The sequence below is a fragment of the Rhinopithecus bieti genome, unplaced genomic scaffold (genome assembly GCF_001698545.2).
Source record: "Rhinopithecus bieti isolate Rb0 unplaced genomic scaffold, ASM169854v2 scaffold_15676, whole genome shotgun sequence".
Lineage (NCBI taxonomy): Eukaryota > Metazoa > Chordata > Mammalia > Primates > Cercopithecidae > Rhinopithecus > Rhinopithecus bieti.
In genome coordinates, this window is record NW_016809194.1 from 1,560,474 (window position 1) to 1,582,639 (window position 22,166).

Below are 22,166 nucleotides of genomic sequence, written 5' to 3' on the forward strand. Positions count from 1 at the left end.
GAAAACATCACTATTCACCTAGAATTTAAATTCAACAAATAAATTTAATTCAACAAATATTGAATACCTAACTACACGCAAGGCACTAATTCAGTGTATTAAAATAGTAAAATAAGCAACATTTTTCAGCACCTATTATGTGCCAACTATATGTCCTTCACATGTGTTATTTCTTTTTCAACACAGGTTTATTGATATACTTCACACATCATACAATTCACCCACTTAAAGCATACAATTCAATGGGTCTTAGTGTGTTCACAGAGTTGTGCGACCGTTGCCACTATCAATTTTAGAACATTTTCATCACATAAAAAAGAAACTCCGGGGCCAGGCACAGTGGCTCACCCCTGTAATCCCAACACTTTGGGAGGCTGAGGTGGGCGAATCACCTGAGGTTGGGAGTTCGAGACCAGCCTGACCAACGTGGAGAAACTTCATCTCTACTAAAAATACAAAATTAGCTGGGCATGGTGGTGCATGCCTGTAATCCCAGCTACTTTGGGAGGCTGAGGCAGGAGAATCACTTGAGTCCAGGAGGCAGAGGTTGCAGTGAGCCAAGATCGTACCGTTGTACTCCAGCCTGGACAACAAGAGTGAAACTCTGTCTAAAAAAAAAAAAAAGAAAGAAAAGAAAAAAAGAAAAGAAAAAGAAAGACCAGGCATGGTGGCTCATGCCTGCTCATGCCTGTAATCCCAGCACTTTGGAAGGCTGATGCAGGTGGATCACCTGAGGTCAGGAGTTCAAGACCAGTCTGTCCAACATGGTGAAACCTTGTCTCTACAAAAATGCAAAAATTCGTATGGCATGATGGCGGGTGCCTGTAATCCCAGCTACTCAGGAAGCTGAAGTGGAAGAATTGTTTGAACCTGGGATATGGAGGTTGCAGTGAGCTGAGATCGTGCCATTGCACTCCAGCCTGGGCGACAGAGCGAGACTCCCTCTCAAAATAAAAGGAAACTCTATAACCACTAGTAGTCATTTCCCATTTCTCCTCCCCTCCCCTATGTCTATTCCACTTCCCAGTCCCAGGCAATCACTTATCTACCTTCTATCTCTATATATTTGTATATTCTAAACACATTTTATATTCTACATGTGTTATTTCTTTTAATACTTACACAACCCAATGAGGTAGGTACCATTGCAATCTCCACTATACACAAGTGGAAACTGAGTCATGAAGAGGTTAAGTACCCTGACCAAAGTTATATGGCTAGTAAGTGGTTCAGCCAGGCTTTATTTATTTATTTATTTATTTATTTATTTATTTATTTGAGACAGAGTCTCACTCCGTCAGCCAGGCTGGAATGCAGTGACGCAATCTTGGCTTGCTGCATCCTGTGCCTCCTGGGTTCAAGCAATTCTCGTGCCTCAGCCTGCCAAGCAGCTGAGACTACAGGCGTTCACCACCATGCCTGGCTAATTTTTTGTATTTTTGGTAGAGATGGGGTTTCATTATGTTGGCCAGGCTGGTCTCAAACTCCTGCCTTCAAGTGATCCACCCACCCTGGCCTCCCAAAGTGCTGCGATTATGGGGGTGAGCCACCGCACCCGGCCTCAGCCAAGGTTTAAACCCAGAATTTAAATTCTAGATGAATAGTTATGTTTTCTTTCCTGGGAATGCAAAATTTGATATTGATCTCTAGACAACGAATTAATAGATAGATACAGCTTTGGCGATGTAATGATGTCATTCGCTATTTGTAGAATTCATGCTTTTAATCCACTATGTAGGAGACAAAGGTCCTTAGAATCTGTCATGATCATGAGGTATAAGATACAAGGAGAACTATTGATAGTAGATACCGCTCTAAGCAGGAGACACAGCATCACACAGTTCGGGGGTGGAAGAGCATCTGGAAAGTATGAGCAATCAAGGATTTTTTTCTGTAGTAGTTAACTTCTCAGCTGGCACTTAGAGAATGTAGCAGAAATTGAGAGCTGGGGTAATATGTGTTCCAGGTTAGGGAACAAAGGCCTAAAGGTAGGAATGAACAGGGTGTTTCTCAGATCCAGTGTGGTTTGAATGTAACATTCTCAATCAGTGTATCACTTCCCATTTCATGACATTAGCTACTGTTTATTTCTGTCTTTTAATGTCAAGCTCTTGACAGATATTATTTCTAATCTTTAAGACAACCCTACAGGGTAAATATCATTGACCTTGATATAGACGAGAAGATTGAGGTTCTTGAGGGTCACAGGGCAAGTAAGTGATAGAGCCAAGATTTGAATAAGAGTCTTTCTGATGTTACATTCCTGCCCTTTCTACTTTATCGTGCTGTCTTACTTCAGGGAGATGGAAAGTTAGGTTGGTGCCACACTGAGAAAAGCCTTGATGGCTGAGGCGAAAAGTTTTTACTTACCTTGGCAGGTAGAGACATGGTAGAGATAAAAGTCAAGCTGAACTGTGGAAATACTACTATAATCATTTGGGCAGTAGAAATGAGAGTCTAAATTAGGAGGGCAGTGGTGCAACTGGACAAAAGGGAAGTACATATAAGAAATATGCATCAATGGTATTTAGAGACTTAATAACTGACTGGGTGGGAGCAAGGCATACAGAGGAGTATATAATATTTCTGAAACTTTGGTCCTCTTAGTTCTCAGAAGAGTGTTCTGTGACGGCCATGAACAGAAATACAGGGAAAAAGAGGAGGAGCTGGCTGTGTGAGACTGAGGAGAGGAAAAATGATAAGCTTAATTTGGGAGCTGAAAGTGCAGGTGACTTCTGTATCTATGTGAAGATAGGTAACAGGTAATTGGAGATTTAGTCTAGGGCCAAGATCTAGTTATCCAAAGAGTGGTGAGAGTCAAGGCCATAGTAATCAACAAAGAATATAAAGAAAAATCCAATCTTAGTGTCTACTAAAAAGTAGGAGAAATAGGGAGCCATATTGAACACCATACTGGCCTAACACTGCGGAGACGTCTGGGAAAGGCAAAAAACCTTTTCGCATTAAGCCTCCAATCTTGTCCCAGAGATTAATTACTCTCATGAAACTATACGCAACTAGTACAAAACCTGACAAACTCAGGGCCAATCTGTAGGGTAAACACAAGAGTAACGGGATATTAGAAAAGAAAGACATTGATGTGCTTGGGGAATTTAGGAGGCAAGGAGAAGACAGACCAACACAAGGTATAAGAAGTAGCAATTGTGCATAGGCTGATACTAGGGTAATCCTGCTCCAAGCACAGTGGCAGAACTTTAGTGTTTTCTCTGTTGCCAAGGGGATAGCATGGGGCTGAAAAAGTATAAACGGGCTTTTGGGGTAAAGGAGATCCCAAATCTTATATCTCCCTTTGATTGATGGTATAAAATTGGGCAAATTACTTAGCTTTTTCAGTACTTGTTTCCCTTTCTTTCTTTCTTTTCTTTTTTCTTTCTTTCTTTTTTTTTTTTAGAGGGAGTCTCACTCTGTTAACAGCCCAGGCTGGAGCGCAGTGGTGCGATCTCGGCTCACTGCAACCTCAGCACCCCAGGTTCAAGCAAGTCTCCTGTCTCAGCCTCGCGAGCTGGGATTACAGGCACCCGCTACCACGCCAGGCTAATTTTGTATTTTTAGTAGAGACGGGGTGTCACCATCTTGGCCAGGCTGGTCTTGTACTCCTGACCTCGTGATCCATCCGCCTCGGCCCCCCAAAGTGCTCAGATTATAGGCGTGAGCCACCGTGACCGGCCAGTACGTGTTTCTTCGTTTTAAAACAGTGAGTATATTTAGTAAGTTGGTTGTTTACATTCAGTAAAATAACGCATGAAAAGCATCTAACACAGGGCTTTAAACAGCAAGACTGGGCAAAATCTAAATAACATTTTCCTTATGTTGTCTTTTTTGCTACCACTTGCACCATACGATTACCCACATTTCCTGTCCCCTCCAGTGCAGCTTCCTGGAGACATTTTACACGTATACAGGACTTCTGTGCATCCCATTGAGGCATAGCTGTAGGCCCTACAAAGAGGGACCATTACTGCCTCCTGCTGTCATTGATATTCGACAAACATTTATTGAGCACCTACAATGTCCTAGTTACTGTGCTAGGCCATTTTGGGGTATAGAGAGATAAAAGAGACCTTAACGTCTTCAAGACACTTGATGAGAAACAATCTCTGGGTAAATAACTATCGGAGTTCAGAGGGTGGACAGAAGTGATGGGCGGCGAGTCTGTGTGCAGTGAGCACCTAGTGGAAGGTGGCATTATTTGCAGAAGAGAGGTCCTTTCAGCTAAGTCTTGACAGATGATTTCACCACGCGGAGATTGAGAAATAAGGACAAAGATATGAGAAGATATGTTGGCCATAGAGGGCCTCTCAAAGCACTGTTACAGCAAAGCCAATACTTAATGGGAGGAAACTCCGTTTTACTTGCGTGGAGTCTTAAGTCATTAGAGTGTATGTTAAACAGAACTGTAACCCTCGCGAATAAAACGGCCACAGTGACAGTAGTGGGTAACCGCAGAGCTGCAACTATTCTGACAAGGGTGACGATTTATTTGGACGACAATTGGTGAAACATTGTAAACTCTCAGAAGCTGCCGTTTCCAGACTTTTGAGTGCATTCTTGTCAAATCCCCAGCTTGTTTTCTCAGCCCGGGGTGAAATGCGCAGCCAAAAGGCCCAATGAGCGTCAAAGGGAAAGGGCAGGAGTGGTCTCTTCTGCGGGTATACCTTGGCTCCTCCCGAGTCCTACGAGTTTAAACTTCGCCACGCCAAACATGGCTTCCTCGCGGTTCCGCTCCTTGTTTTATCTCGCTCCCACCTTCGGCCACACTCAACATGGCCCTAACCGAAGGTTGGCATTCCTGTGGCACTGTCTCAGGACAGTTCTCGCGAGGTTTGCCTGGGCCCGACTGTTCCCGCCCTGCCTCGCGCCGCCGCCACAGCCACTGCCGCTGGCGCCGCTCCTCCTCCGTGTCAGTTGTTGGGCTGTAATGGCGACTGGGCCGCCCCCGCCGAAGTGACTCCCGGGCGGGGGAGCGGGGCCAGACCTGCGCCAGAGGGAACTGCAGAGAGCCGCAGCTCGGGGGGTGGCTTGCCGTAGGGGAGGGGAGGCAGCCTTTTCGCCTCGTCTTCCTTCCCAGCGGACCGGCGGATCCCCGGAGCCGGTGCGAGGCGGGCACCCGGTGCGTCCCCGGAGCGGGGAGGCCAGGCCGGGCAGCCCTGGGGCCGGTCGGGGCGGCGTCACTGCATCCTCCGCCAGGCCCCGCGGGATGCACCGTGGGAGCCGAGGGCGGAGGCGACACTCTCAGGTGAGCTCCGGTAGGACCTGGCTGAGACGGCGGAGTCTCGCTCACCCTCAACTGTCTCTGTCCGCGGTCCCGGGTCCCCGGTGGCAGCGAGAGAGGCGGGGCCGGGCGCGGAGAGTTTTGGCCCTGCTTGGCGTCCCCCTCGGGGAACCTCCCTGGGTTCTGAGGCTTTTGGGGGACCTAGGTTTCGGGTCCCACCAGTGCCTGCTGAAGACGGAATTTCCTTCCTTACCTGCCAGTGTCCTCCCGCCTCCTCTGCCCCTCCTCTAGCCTGCAGAGAGGTAAGATACCTCTAGCCTTTGCTCCCCGGAGAAGTGTCCCTTCTTCATTTGGCGATCATGCATATTTGGGGAGATTCCGGGGACTGACTCCAATGGCAAGGATGATCAGTTTCTGTTCCTTTTCGGTGGGGATCACATTCTCAAGTATAGGGAAAACTTTGATCTACTCTAGTCTAGCGGCTGCTGAAGGTAGTCTACCGGTTTATTCACAGATAATTTGGGAAGAGATTTAAAAAGCTTTATGTTTTGGAAGTTAGCAGTGTTTTCCTCTGCCTTCTTTTAAATGCCGCTCAACATCCAATGTCACAATATATGAATTGGAATTTGCCTGGATTTTAAATTTTGAGATAGAAAGTTGCACATAGGCATAGATTTTAATGTTTTAATGCAGTAGCAAATCTTTCATATGGGAAAAAACAGGTTGTCAGAAATAGTGATCAGTATCCGTGTACTCCACCTGATTGTTTTGTTTTGCTGGTGATCCTTGTTTTGAATTTGGGGAAGTAGTCGTTATCGTTACCATGTTAACGATACCTCCTGCCGTGTATTTGAAGAGTTTTAAAAGAAAGACTATCTTTGGTAGAGCTAGTAACAACCTGAAAAGTTCTGTAGAAACAATGATAAAATACAAAAAGTTGCCCTCCATTCTAAAAATTTCTTAGTTTAAAATATTGTTTTTAAACAAGGAAATGCACTGCTAATGACATGGAATTATGACTTTGAGGGATTAGTTGTTAGACCCATGCTGGAAGTTGCTTCAAAGCCATGGGCATATAATAATTAGTTTCGGTGTGCTAAATTGACAAATTTCATTTAATGTAATAAAATAAATCTGAATCATTTGAACTGTCATTGCATTAAATTTAAGATACTGTAATCTGAAAATAAACTTCAAGCTAGAATACATTATATGTGTGGATAAATACATGCGTATCTCTGTCTCTTCTGTTCATCCTCAGTAGCAGAACTTTGTGTATCTGATGGCAAGTTCTATTTGTAAAAAATTTCGTACATCTGTGAACGAATTTCTTTGATTGTCTGAGATTAATTTGTGTGTATGTCATGTAAGAGCGTTAATACTTAACCAACTTTCTGTGAGGCAATCAATTTATGACTTATAAAGTTTTTGGATTTTTTCCTTCTGCTTCTGATTGTCAGTCTTTTGCTCATTTTATAACACTTCTACCATATTATGAGCAGAAGAAAGGAGATGAAGTCCTGCTGTAATCAATTTTATTTGTTAAATTGCTATAATTTATAGTGGGAGCAAAAAAGAAGTTGTCCAAAATAACTGACATCATTTTTTGGTGTGCTTCTATATACATTATTTTATTTAGTTTTCACAGTGATCTTGTGAAGTAGGTATGGCAGATACCCTTATTTTGCAGTCGTGGAAACTGACACATACGGAAGATCATTTATGTGAATGCCTCTCATTTCTGCAGATAATCTGGGATTAGTTTTATTTTAAAGTAAATATTAATATAGGTACTCTGGTATTTGGCATGATTTTAAAATATAAAAAAATTATTCTATTTTTATTCCTTTTTACATGCTACTTACCCCTTATGCTGATAATCACCAGTTCTTTAAAACATTAGTATTTTATAACATTTTGTTAATTATTGACAAGTCATGAATTATAATGGATCACTTTACTTCTTTACGTATATACTTTTTGTTTGAACAAGATTCTTAAAGTGTAGTTCATTTATTGTCTTTCACTTTGTTTGGATACTCAGTTCTGTCATCTTTATTCTTCCAGTCATTTATACTCTTAGTTATGTAAAACAAACGTTCAAGCCACATGATCAGTAACATAACTGAAAAGTAGTAATATCTTGATGATTTTATTGTTGAGACAACTGATGATTTAAAAAGTTAGTTCTCTGTGTATAATTGTGATTGTTATTTTTGCAATGTAAGGCAAACTGAAATAATTTTCCTTATTGACTTTTCCCATGTCAAAAAATTTTAGTGTTATAGTTTAAAAAAAACAACAGATTGCATAGTATTTTTTTCTATATTTTTTTTGTTGTTGTTCATTGTTATCATTTGTGGTTATTTTGAGTTATTCTTTGCCTTTCTCATCTGGTCTGTAAGTTCCATGATGGCAGAGATCCTTTAATCACTACTATGCACCCATTGCCTAGCATATGGTAATATAGTCAACAAATACTAGTTGAAGAAATTGACTAAAGAATGGTCCCAGGATAATATTTTAAATGCAAAACAAAAGACTAGTTCTTAGTTCCTAGGCACACCTCAACTCTTGGGAATATATTCCAGAGATATGCTCAAATTTGCTAGGTAGCAAGGGAATGACAGCCTGGGATTAAAAAGCCACTGGGAATATGCCACAAGTGGAAACTTTATTTACTATTTTAATAATTTGCCTAGGCACTCTGGCAATAGTTATGGTAATTTAAAGGAAATAGAAACTTTAAGACCCTAACCTGTTATACTAGTACTGTAATTATAGGCTTGTAATAGCTTTTAAGTCACTTCTTAATCTCAGCATTGGGAGTTTAAATTCTTCAAGGCCAGCTAGTCCAATTCCCATATTTTATACATAAGAAAACAGAGGGTTGTATAGGGGTGATATCTCATGCATAGTTGATTTCATAACTGGGAGAAGAATCCACTGCACAGCTGCTAAGTCTACATTTGTTTAATATGTCAGATAATTATAAAATCAGAACATAATTGTGATCAACCTGGCAGTCTATTTAGTATTAATTAAAAACTCAAAATGGACCTTTTTTTTGTGAATCAAAAATGTTAACTAATGAATCTGAACCCTCTCCTTTGTAATTGGGACTATAAATTGATACCATTGAAGCAAACTTCTGGAAGGAAATTTGGCATTTCCTATCAAAATTAAAAGTATATATATTCTTTGATAGAATCATTTCCTGCTTAGGAGTTTATCTTACATAAATTTTAACACAGCACAGGAATTCTTTAAGAATATTTATATTAGCATTATTCCAGGATGTCAATAACTTTTATAAATAATTTTAAAATGTCCTAAATGTCTATTGGTAGGCTAATAGTTAAAAGTCTAGTATATTTATGCTGTGAATTACTATGCAGTTGTTAACAGGTTTCAGGGTATCTATATTTACTTCATGAGCAGCAGCTGAGCATATCCTTCAGCTCCTGGGACCATGCGGTGGACCTTCTGTGTTCAAAACCTAACTGCACCACTTTCTAGCTGTGACTCTTGGTAAATTACTAAAAGTCAGCTATAAATTGGATATACTAGTGGTTCTCATCTTACAGGGGTACCATGAGAATTAAATGAGTTAACACTTATGCCCTAAGTAAGCATTAATAAACTCACGTAAGTGTTTGCTATTACTATTATGTATTGACTTGGAAGAATGTTCATGATATAAAATTAAGTGAAAAAATAAGTTATACTATAGAATATGATTCATTTAAAAAACACATAGACAAATAAATGTAGTTTTGTTTTCATTTTGCATGTGAATAGAAAAAAGGGCTATAAGGACAGACATTAAACCATTAAATATGTGTTATTCCTGAGGGAGTGGATGACTTTTCTTTTTTACTTTAGACAATTTTGTATGGTTTTATTATAAGAATTACTTTCATAATTTTTGAAACTTTTTTCTAAAAAAAATTGAAGTAAATTTTTTCTTCTATTAAATAGTGCTACAAATGTAATTTTGAATGTGATTTTTAGAGATATACACATTTAATCAACAGAGTATCTCATAATTAGGTCCTGTGTCAAAACATTTGTTGATGGAAGGGCCGGGACTTGGTGACTCACGCCTGTAATTCCAGCTCTTAGAGAGGCCGAGGCGAGTGGGTCACTTGAGGTCAGGAGTTTGAGACTGGTCTGGCCAACATGGTGAAACCCGTTTCTTTCTAAAAATACGAAAACTAGCAAGGCATGGTGGCAGGCCTGTAAACCCATCTACTCGGGAGGCTAAGGCAGGAGAATTGCTTGAACCAGGGAGGTGGAGGTTGCTGTGAGCCAAGACTGTGACACTGCCTGGGCAACAGAGCAAGACTCCATCTCAAAACAACCAAACAAACAAAACTTTTGTTGGTTGGGTGCAGTGTCTCATGCCTATAATCCCAGCACTTTGGGAGGCTGAGGCGAGCAGATCACCTGAGATTAGGAGTTTGAGACCAGCTTGGCCAACATAAGGAAATCCCACCTCTACTAAAAATACAAAACTAGCTGGGCATGGTGGCAGGTGCCTGTAATCCCAGCTACTGGGGAGGCTGAGGCAGGAGAATCGCTTGAACCTGAGAGGTGGAGGTTGCAGTGAGCCAGGATTACACCACTGCACTCCAGCCTAGGTGACAGAGTGAAACTCTGTCTCAAAACAGACAGAGAAACATACTTTTGTTGGTGGAAGGTTGAAATTTAGGAAAATCCCTAATAAATATGTTTGTTTTTCTGCTAGCTTTGTAACCTTAAGTCTTATTTCTTAATTTACAAAGTAAACCCGTAGGCTAGATCAGTGTTTCTTAAATCCGGTATCCCTAAACTGTGCACTGAAATAAGTCCTCACTTAATGTTGTCCATAAGTTCTTGGAAACTGCAACTTCTAAGACCCCAAATGCCTTTAATATTAAACATTGAAATAAATGGGACCTATACATACATTTAAGAAATACTAAGAAAAGTCAAGGTAATTATTTACCCACTTATTTCAGTTCAGGATGGCAGGTGGCTGGAACCTGTCTCGGCAAGTAGGGCACAAGATAGGCTGCCATTCCATCGCAGGTAGCATTTACACACACACGCACACACACGCACACGCGCACGCGCATACACACACACACTCACTCAGACGGGGACCATTTAGACATGCCAATTCATGTCAGTTCACCTAATGCGTTCTCCTCTGTGATATGGGAGGAAACTGGAGTATACGGAGAAAAGCCACACAGATGTGGGGAGAACATGCAAACTCATACATAGATGGTAGCCCTGGTGGGGAATCAAAATTTTTTTCTCATCAAAATTGTAAAGAAATGACATTGAATGAAACTATGCTATGGAGGACCTGCTGTACTATGGAGCACCATAGTAACTCACCTGGACACTATGGGATATTTGAGAAATTTTAAGGGAAACGGCAATATTGGATAGCTGTGGGATATTTGACATCTATAGGACACTGCTCAAACTACCAGTTTGAGATACTGCACAAGAGATTGTGTTACCTTTTTTTTTTGATGACACTGTGTCTTCCAAACGCTAGGTTTTGGGAGGTTGCTGTGATAAAAAGCAAGTACTATGCAAAAATCAGTTTGGAGCAGTAAATGAAGGTGGTGATGTCCAAAATGATTTCAAGATTTGAGAACTTGTGCAGTGTCTAGTAGGTACACACATCTTATTAAGTAGTAGTAATTTTGTAATAAAAATATTTCAATTTATACGTATTTTCGAACTGCTATTAAGTTGTTAGGCTAAAAATACTTACTAGGTTGTGAACTTAACTCCTTAGTAAATGGAACTGTTAGGTATTTTTTTGGCCTAGGGGTTTCATGATTAAAAAAAAAAACAAAAAACTGGCATACTGAGGGGTCTGTGAACTGAGAGAGTTTAGGAACCTCTTGAACTTTTGACCAGGACACCTACAGTAAGCAATATATTTTCCATGTTCTGTGCTCCCAGAGGTTGATTTTTTTACATTTACCTTTATTTTTTATTTTTTTAAATAAAACGAACAGACATGTGTTATATGTGTATGTGTATATATATAATGAAACAAAAGTTTCACTTTTTAAAGTTTTACTTTAAAAAGCCCTCATGGCCAGGCATGGTGGCTCATACCTGTAATCCCTGCACTTTGAGAGGCTGAGGCAGGCGGATCACTTGAGGTCAGGAGTTCAAGACCATCCTGGCCAACATGGTGAAATACCATTTCTACTAAAAATACAAAAAAATTAGCTTGGCGTGGTGGCACGCACCTGTAATCCCAGCTACTCGGTAGGCTAAGGCAGGAGAATCACTTGAACCTGGGAGGTTGAGGTTGCAGTGAGCCGAGATGGCGCCACTGCGTGCCAGCCTGGGCAACAGAGAGACTCTGTCTCAAAAATAAAATAAAATAAGATAAGATAAAATCCCTCACTACTTTCAATACACCTGATATTTGCAAATCAATCCTATATAGTTCCATTAATAAAATGCTAGCTCCAGTCCACCACATTGTTTTGTGTTATTTTAACCTGCTAATGGGTCATGACGACATACTTGAAAACATGAGTATGGTTGACTTCTAATGTCCAGCTTTAATACGGTTTGTTTCTCTGATTAGTAATAAATGAAGTTAGACTACACTTCAGCTTTTATTTTAGATTTGGGTTTCAGGGGGGATACATGTGCAGGTTCGTTACATGGGTATATTGCATCATGCTGAGGTTTGGACTTCTATTGAACCTATTTTTGGACTTCTGTTGAACCTATCACTAAAATAGTGAAACTATTACCCCTTACCCCTCACTTCCCACTTTTTTTTTTTTTTTTTTTTGAGACAGAGTCTTGCCCTGCCATCCAGGCTGGAGTGCAGTGGCTTGATCTAGGCTCATTGCAACTTCCGCCTCCCAGGTTTAAGTGATTCTCCTGCCTCAGCCTCCTGAGTAGCTTGGACTGCAGGTATGAGCCACCACACCTGGCTAATTTTTTGTATTTTTAGGAGAGATGGGGTTTCATCCTGTTGGCCAGGCTGGTCGTCAACTTGTGAGCTCAAGTGATCTGCCCACCTTGGCCTCCCAAGCTGGGATTACAGGCGTGAGCCACCCATGCCGGGCCCTTTCCCACTTTTGGAATCCACAGTATCTTGTTTTCATCTTTATGTCTATATTTACCCATTGTTTAGACCCCACTTATAAGTGAGAACATGTGATACTTGATTTTCTGTTTCTGCATTAATTTGCTTAGGGTAATGGCCTCCAGCTGCATCCATGTTGCTCCAAAGGACATGATTTCATTCATTTTTGTGGCTACATAGTGTTCCATTGTGTATACATACCACATTTTCTTTATCTAATCTACTGGGGTTTTGTTTGTTTGTTTTTTTGTTTTGTTTTGTTTTTGAGACAGAGTCTTGCTCTGTCGCTCAGGCTGGAGTGCAGTGGCCTGATTTTGGCTCACTGCAACCTCTGCCTCCCGGGTTCAAGCGATTCTCCTGCCTCAGCCTCCTGAGTAGCTGGGATTATAGGTGCGCGCCAGCACGCCTGGCTGATTTTTCTATGTTTAATAGAGATGGGTTTCACCATGTTGGTCAGGCTGGTCTCGAACTCCAGACCTCATGATCTGCCCACCTCAGCCTCCCAAAGTGCTGGGATTACAGGCTCCCAGCCTATCTAATCTACTGTTGATAGGTACTTAGGTTGATTCCATGACTTTGCTATTATGAATAGTGCTGTGATAAACATACTAGTGCAGTGTCTTTTTGATAGAATGATTTCTTTTCCTTTGGGTAGGTACCTAGTAGTGGGAATTCTGGGTCTAATGATAGTTCTAAGTTCTTCGAGAAATCGCCATACTCTTTTCCACAGGGGTTGAACTAATTTACATTCCCACCAGCAGTGTCTGTTGCTCACTTTTTAATGGAGTTATTTGTTATTTTCTTGTTCATTTGTTTATGACTCCTTGTAGATTCTGGATCTGAGTCCTTTGTCACATGTATAGTTTGCAAATATTGTTTTCTCATTCTTTAGGTTACCTCTTTACTTTGTTGATTCTTTTGCTATGCAGAAGCTTTTTAGTTTAATTAAGTCTTGTTTATCAATTTTTGTTTTGTTGCATTTGCTTTTGAGGTTTTAGTCATAAATTCTTTGCCTAGGCCAATGTGCAGAAGAGTTTTTTTCTAGGTTTTTAAAAAATAGGATCTTTATAGTTTGAGGTTTTATGTTTAAGTCTTTAATACATCTTGAGTTAATTTTTGTATGTGGTGAAAGGTAGGGGTCCAGTTTCATTCTTCTGTATACGCTAGCCAGTTTTTTTTTGTTTTGTTTTTTTTGTTTTTTTTTTTTTTTTTAGCACTGTTTATTGAATAGGTATCCTTTCCCCATTTTTGCTTTTGTCAGCTTTGTTCAAGATCAGCTGGTTATAGGTGTGTGGCTTTATTTCTGGGTTCTCTATTCTGTTACATTGATGTATGTGTCTGTTTTTGTATTGGTAACATGCTGTTTTGGTTAGTATAGCCTTGTAGTACAGTTTGAAGTTGGGTAATGTGATGCCACTGTGTTCTTTTTACTTGGCTATTCAGGCTCTTTTTTGGTTCCATATGAATCTTAGAATTGTTTTTTCTAATTTGTGAAAAATGATGTTGCTAATTTGATGGGAATAGAATTTTTAGATTGTTTTGGGCAGTATGGTCATTTAAATATTGATTCTTCCAATCCGTGAGCCTGGAATGTTTTTCCATTTGTTTGTGTCATCTGTTATTTCTTTCATTAGTGTTTTGTAGTTCCCCTTGGAGCAATCTTTCACCTCCCTGGTTAAGTTTATTCCTGGATATTTTATTTTTCATGTGGCTGTTATAGATGGGATTGCATTTTTGATTTGATTCTCAGCTTGAACATTATTGGTGTGTAGAAATGCCACTGACTGTTGTACGTTGATTTTGCATCCTGAAACTTTACTGGTCTTTTTCTTAGATCTAGAGTTTTTTGAAGGACTCTTTAGGATTGAACAGAGATAATTTGAGTTTCTCTTTTCCTATATGGATGGCTTTGTTTTTAAATTTTAATTTTCTGCCTGATTCCTATGGGTAGGACTTCCAGTATTATGTTGAATAGGAGTCGTAAGAGTGGACATCCTTGTCTTGTTTCAGTTCATAGAGGGGATAGGATGCTTCTGACTTTTGTCTATTCAGTGTGATGTTGATTTTTTTGGAATAGTTTGAGTAAGATTGATACCAGCTCTTCATTTGTCTGGTATAATTTGGCTGTGACTGCATCTGATCCAGGGCTTTTTTTGGTTTGTAGATTTTTTTTTTTATAACTGATTCAATTTTGTAAATCGTTATTGATCTGTTCGGGATTTCATCTTCTTCCTGGTTCAGTCTTGGGAGGTTGTGTGTTCCCAAGAATTTATCCATTTCCTCTGGTTTTCCTAGTTTGTGCGCATAAAGATGTTCATAGTAGTCTCTGAGGCTCTTTTGTGTTTCTGTGGTACGAGTTCTGTCACCTTTGTCATTTCTGATTATGCTTCTTAGGATCTTCTCACTTTTTTTTTTTAAATTTACCTAGAGGTTTATCTATCTTGCTTATCCTTTCAAAGAACTAACTTTGTTTTGTTGATCCTTTGTATTTTTTTTTTTTAATGGTATCAGTTAATTTAGTTCTGCTCTGATCTTAGTTACTTCTTTGTTTTCTGCTAGCTTTGGGTTTAGTTTGTTCTTGTTTTTCTGGTTCCTTTAAGTTCAACATTAAGTTGTCAATTTGATATCTTACTCTTTTTGATGTAGGCACTTAGTGCTATAAACGTTCCCCTTAACATTGCTTTTGCTGTATCCCAGAGGTTTTGGTATGTTTGTTTTTCTATTTTCATTTGTTTCGAAGAATTTTTTTATTTCTGCCTTAATTTGTTGTTTTTTTTTGTTTTGTTTTGTTTTGTTTTTTGAGACGGAGTCTTGCTCTGTCCCCCAGGCTGGAGTGCAGTGGCTGGATCTCAGCTCACTGCAAGCTCCGCCTCCCGGGTTTACGCCATTCTCCTGCCTCAGCCTCCCGAGTAGCTGGGACTACAGATGCCTGCCACCTCGCCCAGCTAGTTTTTTGTATTTTTTAGTAGAGACGGGGTTTCACCGTGTTAGCCAGGATGGTCTCGATCTCCTGACCTCGTGATCCGCTCGTCTCGGCCTCTCAAAGTGCTGGGATTACAGGCTTGAGCCACCGCACCCGGCTAATTTGTTGTTTAACCAAAAGTTAGTTAGGAGTGAGTTGTTTAGTTTCCATGTATTTGTGGTTTTCAGAATTCCTTTTGGTGTCAATTTCTTATTTTATTCTACTGTAGTCTGATAATATGCTTGACATGATTTCATTTTTTAAGAATGTATTGAGATTTGCTTTATGACTGAGCTTGTGGTCCATCTTAGAGAATGTTCCATGGGTAGATGAGACTGTATATTCTGTGATTTTTAGGTACAGCATTCTGTAGAAGTCTGTTAGGTCCCTTTGGTCAAGTGTCTAAGTCCAGAGTTTCTTTGTTAGTTTTTTACTTTGACGTTCTGTTTCTAATGTATATAGACACATACATTTACAAATGGAAATCTCCTTTATAGATGTAAATTTCATTTACAAAAGGATTTCAGAATAGCCAGCTAAATGCCAGAAAAGTGTATTTTAATTGCACAGGTGATCTTTTTTCTTTTTTTTTTTGAGATGGAGCCTGACTCTTGTCACCCAGGCTGGATGGAGTGCAGTGGCGTGATCTTGGCTTACTGCAACCTCCACCTCCCGGTTCTCCTGTCTCAGCCTCTTGAGTAGCTGGGATTACAGGCACCTGCCACCACACCCGGCTAATTTTTGTTTGTACTTTTAGTAGAGACGGGTTTTACCTTGTTGGCCAGGCTGGTCTCGAACTCTTGACCTCGGGTGATCCACCAGCCTCGGCCTCCCAGAGTGCTGGGATTACAGGCATGAGCCACTGTGCTCGGCCTACGGGTGATCTTTTTAACCTAGCTACTATTTCTTAGGTGAAATTACTAAATTCAGGATGGAGCCCATTAAGGAATAGGGCAAAGAAAGCCTTCTCTGTACCTGGACTCAGCGTGAATAGATCTGAAAAAGGAGGAAGCTTACTTTACCTGACAGCCTACCTTTTATAAACACTATCTAGGATAACTTTCTTTTCACCTTCAGGGAAGAGTAGTAACAGAGCCGAAAGGTTAGCAGATTTAATTTTTCTTATCAATTAGTTGCTTAAGCTTTTTATTTGCCTTCTACAAACAGTCTTTTTTTTAAAAGCAATAAAATATTGAAATCTTTTAGAAGCTTCTGCACACCAACAGGCATCCCTAGATGAAACTGATTTGGGAGCCCTCATTTTCAAATGTACTTCTTAAAGTGCAGTGTTCCTTTGGAATGTACCGTTGTGATTTTAAATTACCTTAAGTAAGATTTCACCACCATTTTTGTAAGCATTTGCTGCTTCTGGGACCTAACAATACTGCATGTATAAGCTGGAAGGTATAGTACTCAGGTCTTAGAAATTAAGGATCCCATTTTTGGCCAGGCGCGGTGGCTCAAGCCTGTAATCCCAGCACTTTGGGAGGCCGAGACGGGCGGATCACGAGGTCAGGAGATTGAGACCATCCTGGCTAACACAGTGAAACCCCGTCTCTACTAAAAGTACAAAAAACTAGCCGGGTGAGGTGGCAGGCGCCTGTAGTCCCAGCTACTCGGGAGGCTGAGGCAGGAGAATGGCGTAAACCCGGGAGGTGGAGCTTGTAGTGAGCTGAGATCCGGCCACTGCACTCTAGCCTGGGCGACAGAGCGAGACTCCGTCTCAAAAAAAAAAAAAAAAAAAAAGGATCCCATTTTACCTTGAATAGTGGCTTTGGCTCTCGGATCCCCTTGGTCAACTTAGCTAATGATTTTCCCTCCCTGAGCATGCAAGAAAAGAAATAAAGGGGCTAGAACACACAAATCTTTGCAAATTTCTGAAAGCTGAAATTGGTACCCCCTCAGTATTACCATTTAAACTAATTTCTGTCTAAACCAGCCAGACATTCTGAGGCCTCTAACTAGATCCAAGACAGTTAGATGCAGTTGGATCCTGGACCCAGTCCAGTTTCTGTTGTAACTTCCAAACCTAGTTTGGATCAGAAATTTGCTCAAACTCGGATAGCTCAAATGCACACCCATGGAGCTTCAGAATCTGAGAGAGAACTTACCCACAATCTCCAGCGGCTTTGAGAGAGCAGTGGACAAAATGAGTCCAGTGGGTACCTTGCTTTGTCACTTGGTGTTCTTGGGAGTTGCTAGAAGCTTTAGTTTGGATCCCACTTCTGACACCATCTATTAAAATAAAAACCTTAGACAAATTAAATTTAACAGAATTTGATTGAGCAGAGAACAGTTCATAAATCAGCCAGCTTCCAAACCAGAATAGGTTCAGAGAGGCTCCTTAGACTACCCTTTATACAATAGATCATCTCTGAAAATGTGTATAGTTGCTACATTTTTGTATGATAAGTTATTAAATGTTATAGAGCAATAATGATGTAAAGAAGACCTTTGTACAAATAGAAGGATATTCTTCCAAAGAGAAAATCTGATTTATCTTTGATTAGTTTGGGTTTCGGTGATTTTTTAAAAGCCATTTATAGTTTTGTTGTTGTTAGTGGGCTTGTAGAAGTTGTTTCTGGAATTGTGGCACCTTCCTTTTAAAACTATATCTAAAATCATTGATGAGTAATAGTAATAGCACTGGCCATAATTTAATAGGTTTCATTTCTTTTCTTTTCTTTTTTTTTTTTTTGAAACTGAGTCTCACTCTGTTGCCCAGGTGGGAGTACAGTAACGTGATCTTGGCTCCCTGCAACCTCCGCCTTCCAGGTTCAAGCAGTTCTGTCTCAGCCTTCCAGGTAGCTGGGATTACAGACATGCACCACTACATCCAGCCAATTTTTGTATTTTTAATAGAGACGGGGTTTCACCATGTTGGCCAGGCTGGTCTCAAACTCCTGACCCCAGGTGATCTGCCTGCCTCGACCTCCCAAAGTGCTGGTATTACAGGTGTGAGCCACCGGGCCCTACTGGCTTCATTTCATTCATGATTTCATGTCTAAATTTTAAAAGTGAAAATATTTTATGAAAGAATTTCTTTTAATTTTGAGATTGTTTTAAAATATAAAATACATATGCACATGTATACTTATTTTTTTAAAGTTTTACCATGTAAGATATTTTCTGTTTAGGAATGTCTAACCTTTTCATGTTGTATAAAATACCTGGCTTCATATGTGTATTTGTGCCTGTTTGCTTTGAAGAATTGGATTCTGAGACTTATCAGTGTCATTTGGCAAACAGGTCTGGAGCACTCAGTGTGGCTATATACTGTGCATGAACTAGGGATATAAAGAGGAATAAGGCCAGGTGTGGTGGCTCATGCCTATAATCCCAGCACTTTGAGAGGCCAAGGCGGGTGCATCACCTGAGGTCAGGAGATCGAGACCAGCCTGGCCAACATGGCGAAACCCCATCTCTATTAAAAATACAAAAATTAGTTGGGCTTGGTGGTGCGTGCCTGTAATCCCAGCTAACTAAGGAGGCTGAGGCAAGGGAATCACTTGATCCTGGGAGGTGGAGGTTGCAGTGAGCCGAGATTGCGCCACTGCACTCCAGCCTGGATAACAAGAGAAAGACTCTGTCTCAAAAAAAAAAAAAATAAAATAAAGGAATAAACTATCTCCACAGTTTTATGTAAGAGACAGATATGTCAATAATAGTACAGAGGAGTAAAGAGAATTGATAAAATTCTGTGAATGGATTCATAAAGAGGAAGCAAGTATACTGCATTAAGGAGTCATTAAAGGCTTCCAATGAAAGAAAAATTGTTTCCATTTCCTTAAACAGCCTCTCAGTGACTAAGTTATTGAATGTAGAAGGAGACTTTTGAAAATGATCTTGCTTTCCATGCTGCCCAGAGAGGGGTGCCTACAGTGTTGTTCTGGATTCCCATTGTAACTTAAAGGGAAACGTTTACAATATCCAGAGGCCTAGATGTCCTGCAAATGAAGGAGGAGGATGTCCTTAAGTTCCTTGCAGGAGGAATCCACTTAGGTGGCACCAGCCTTGACTTCCAAATGGAACAGTACATCTATAAAAGGAAAAGTGATGGCATCTGGATCATAAATCTGAAGAGGACCTGAAAGAAGCTTCTGCTGGCAGCTCATGCCATTGTTACCTTTGAAAACCCTGCTGATGTCAGCGTCATATTCTCCAGAAATACTGGCCAGAAGGCTGTGTTGAAGTTTGCTGCTGCCACTGGAGCCACTCCAATTGCTGACCGCTTTACTCCTGGAACCTTCACTAACCAGATCCAGGCTGCCTTCCGGGAGGCACGGCTTGTGCTGGTTTGACCACCAGCCTCTCACTGAAGCATCTTAGGTTAACCTACCTACCATTGCTCTGTGTAACACAGATTCTCCTTTGCGCTGTGTGGACATTGCCATCCCATGCAACAGTAAGGGAGCTCACTCAGTGGGTTTGATGTGGTGGGTGCTGGCCCAGAAAGTTCTGTGCATGTGTGGCACCATTTCCCGTGAACACCTGTGGGAGGTCATGCCTGATCTCTACTTCTGCAGAGATCCTGAAGAGACTGAAAAAGCAGAGCAGGCTGCTGCTGAAAAGGCTGTGACCAAGGAAGAATTTTAGGGTGAATGGACTATGTCAGCACCTGAGTTTAACACTACTCAGCCTGAGGTTGCAGACTGGTCTGAGGGCATGCAGGTGCCCTCTGTGCCTATTCAGCAGTTCCCTACTAAAGACTGGAGTGCTCAGAAGACTGGTCTACAGCTCCCACTGCTTAGGCCACTGAATGGGTAGGAATAATCACTGAATAGTCTTAAGCTGTTCTTGCATGGACTCTTAAGCAACATGGAAATGGAGTTGATGGAAAATTAACAGCAGTTTCTAAAAAAGGCAAAAAGAAATTATTTCTTTTTTCCTTGGAGTTTTCCTCAAAAAGTGATCAATGTGTCTGCTTTAAAAAAAGAATTCAGAAGCAGAAGCTGGGCGTGGTGGTGTGTGCTGTAATTCCAGCTGCTTGGGAGGCTGAAGTGGGAGGATTGCTTGAGCCCAGGAATTCAACAAGACTAGCCTGGGCAATATAATGAGACCCTGTCTTCAAAAAAAATAAAATAAAAAATATATACACTGAAAATCTACTTCCTGTCCTGGACCCTCACTTCCTCTCCTTGGAGTTAACCAATATTAACTTTCCTATGTATAAGGGAAAATTCTGTAGTGAAACTTTTATACTTTTAGGCAAAAAATAATCCTGACTTGCAAACTGTAAGACTCCTTTTTGTAGATATATTCCTTGATATTAGTTTAGAAAAGTACTCAGGATAACTAGATAGTAAGCAAAAGTGTAGGCCTATTTTTAGGGCTCCCCCCTTCTTTTGGTTATTCCTGGTCCTGTTTGCTGCCCTCAACTCTCCTAAAGTAAAAATCTATGGGTGTCTTGTTTACGAAGTTTAACTCTTTGTTTCATCAGTGTGGGGCATTGTGTTCTCTTTTATCCTTACTCTGCCTCCTATGCTGCAAAGGCCAAAGTAGTACTAATGTTACATAGTATCTTCTGGATTTCCTGGATTACAGTAAGTCACTCAGTTTTTGTAAAAGTAGTTGTTGAGGTTTATATTTTGTAAGTAGAAACATGTCAGGCTAAATTCTCAGGTTAGTGGTATATTAGACTATGTTATGGGAGTGTTGGTTATTCTGGAATTTACTTGGAACAGTGTAATAGATCTGAGTTATAACTGAGTATTTTCAACTTTTTTGTCTGCTGGTCCTTACTAAATTTACTATTTGTCCATTTTATGTTGAGGATAGATAGTAGGAATATTGCAGACTCTTCTTTTTCTTAATCTTTCAGAGAGAGGTGATTGTTATATAGGATCTGATATAGATGAGAGAACTGAAATGTAGCAAAGATATGGGAAATATTCTCTCTAAGAGCCAGAATGAAGTCATTTGTTTCATCTTTTATCCCTTAATGCCTGGCACTTAGTAGGAGGCCAATAAATATTGAGCAAAATGAAACTATGTGATTGAATGAAAACACTGTCAATACATGTGAAACAAAAATTTGCTGTTAGAAGATAATTGAGAATTGGCTATTTCACAATGTCATCTTATATCTTACTTGTGTATACACACCACAGGTATAGATCATTGTTTCGCAAATGTTTTGGTATTAAGACCGCCTCATACACTTGAGTTATGAAAGACTCAAAAAGATTTTGTTCATGTGGGATTTCTCTATTGATGTTTACTGTATTTGAAATTTTCAATGTACTTGTTTATTTAAAATAATGATAAACATATTGCATGTTAAAATAATAACTTTCTGTTGTTGCTGTTGTTTTCTTTTTTTTTTTTTTTTTTTTTGAGACAGAGTCTTGCTCTGTTGCCCAGGCTGAAGTGCAGTGGCGCAATCTCGGCTCATTGCAACCTCTGCCTCCTGGATTTAAGCAATTCTCCTGCCTCAGCCTCCCAGGTAGCTGGGACTAGGCACATGCCACCACACCCGGCTAATTTTTGTATTTTTAGTAGAGACTGGGTTTCACCATGTTGGCCAGGCTGGTCTCGAACTTCTGACCGCAGGTGATCTGCCTGCCTCGACCTCCCAAAGTGCTGAGATTATAGGCATGAACCACTGCGCCCTGCCTTGTTTTGTTTTTAAGACAGGGTCTCACCCCGTTGCCCTGGCTGGAGTGCAGTAGTGCAATCATAGCTTGCTGCAATCTTGACCTTTAAGGCTCAAGTGATCCTCCAACCTCAAGCTTCTTAGTAGCTGCGACTACAGGTGCATGCCACCACACCTGGCTAATTAAAATAAATTTTTTTGTAGAGACTGGGTCTCACTATGTTGTCCAGGCTGGTCTTGAACTCTTGGA

General features: G+C 40.5%; 2 protein-coding genes and 1 pseudogene across 3 annotated transcripts in view; 2 read left to right on the forward strand and 1 right to left on the reverse strand.

The window, feature by feature from the left end:
• Window positions 1-3,291: 3,291 nt before the first annotated feature.
• On the reverse strand, window positions 3,292-5,583 carry LOC108539863 (basic salivary proline-rich protein 2-like). Its single transcript, XM_017888796.1, has 2 exons — window positions 5,545-5,583; window positions 3,292-5,434 (listed from the first exon to the last, which is right to left on the reverse strand). Exons 1-2 carry the CDS (start codon window positions 5,581-5,583, stop codon window positions 4,703-4,705), a joined length of 771 nt encoding a protein of 256 aa, XP_017744285.1. The 3' UTR covers window positions 3,292-4,702.
• CEP350 (centrosomal protein 350) overlaps window positions 4,893-22,166 on the forward strand; it is a 153,387-nt gene continuing 136,113 nt past the window's right edge. For both annotated transcript variants that reach the window (XM_017888813.1, XM_017888814.1), the window contains exon 1: window positions 4,893-5,257. The gene's annotated coding sequence lies outside the window, so the exon portion shown is untranslated. The remainder of the gene's footprint in view (window positions 5,258-22,166) is intronic.
• Window positions 18,461-20,105, forward strand: LOC108539864 (40S ribosomal protein SA pseudogene; annotated as a pseudogene).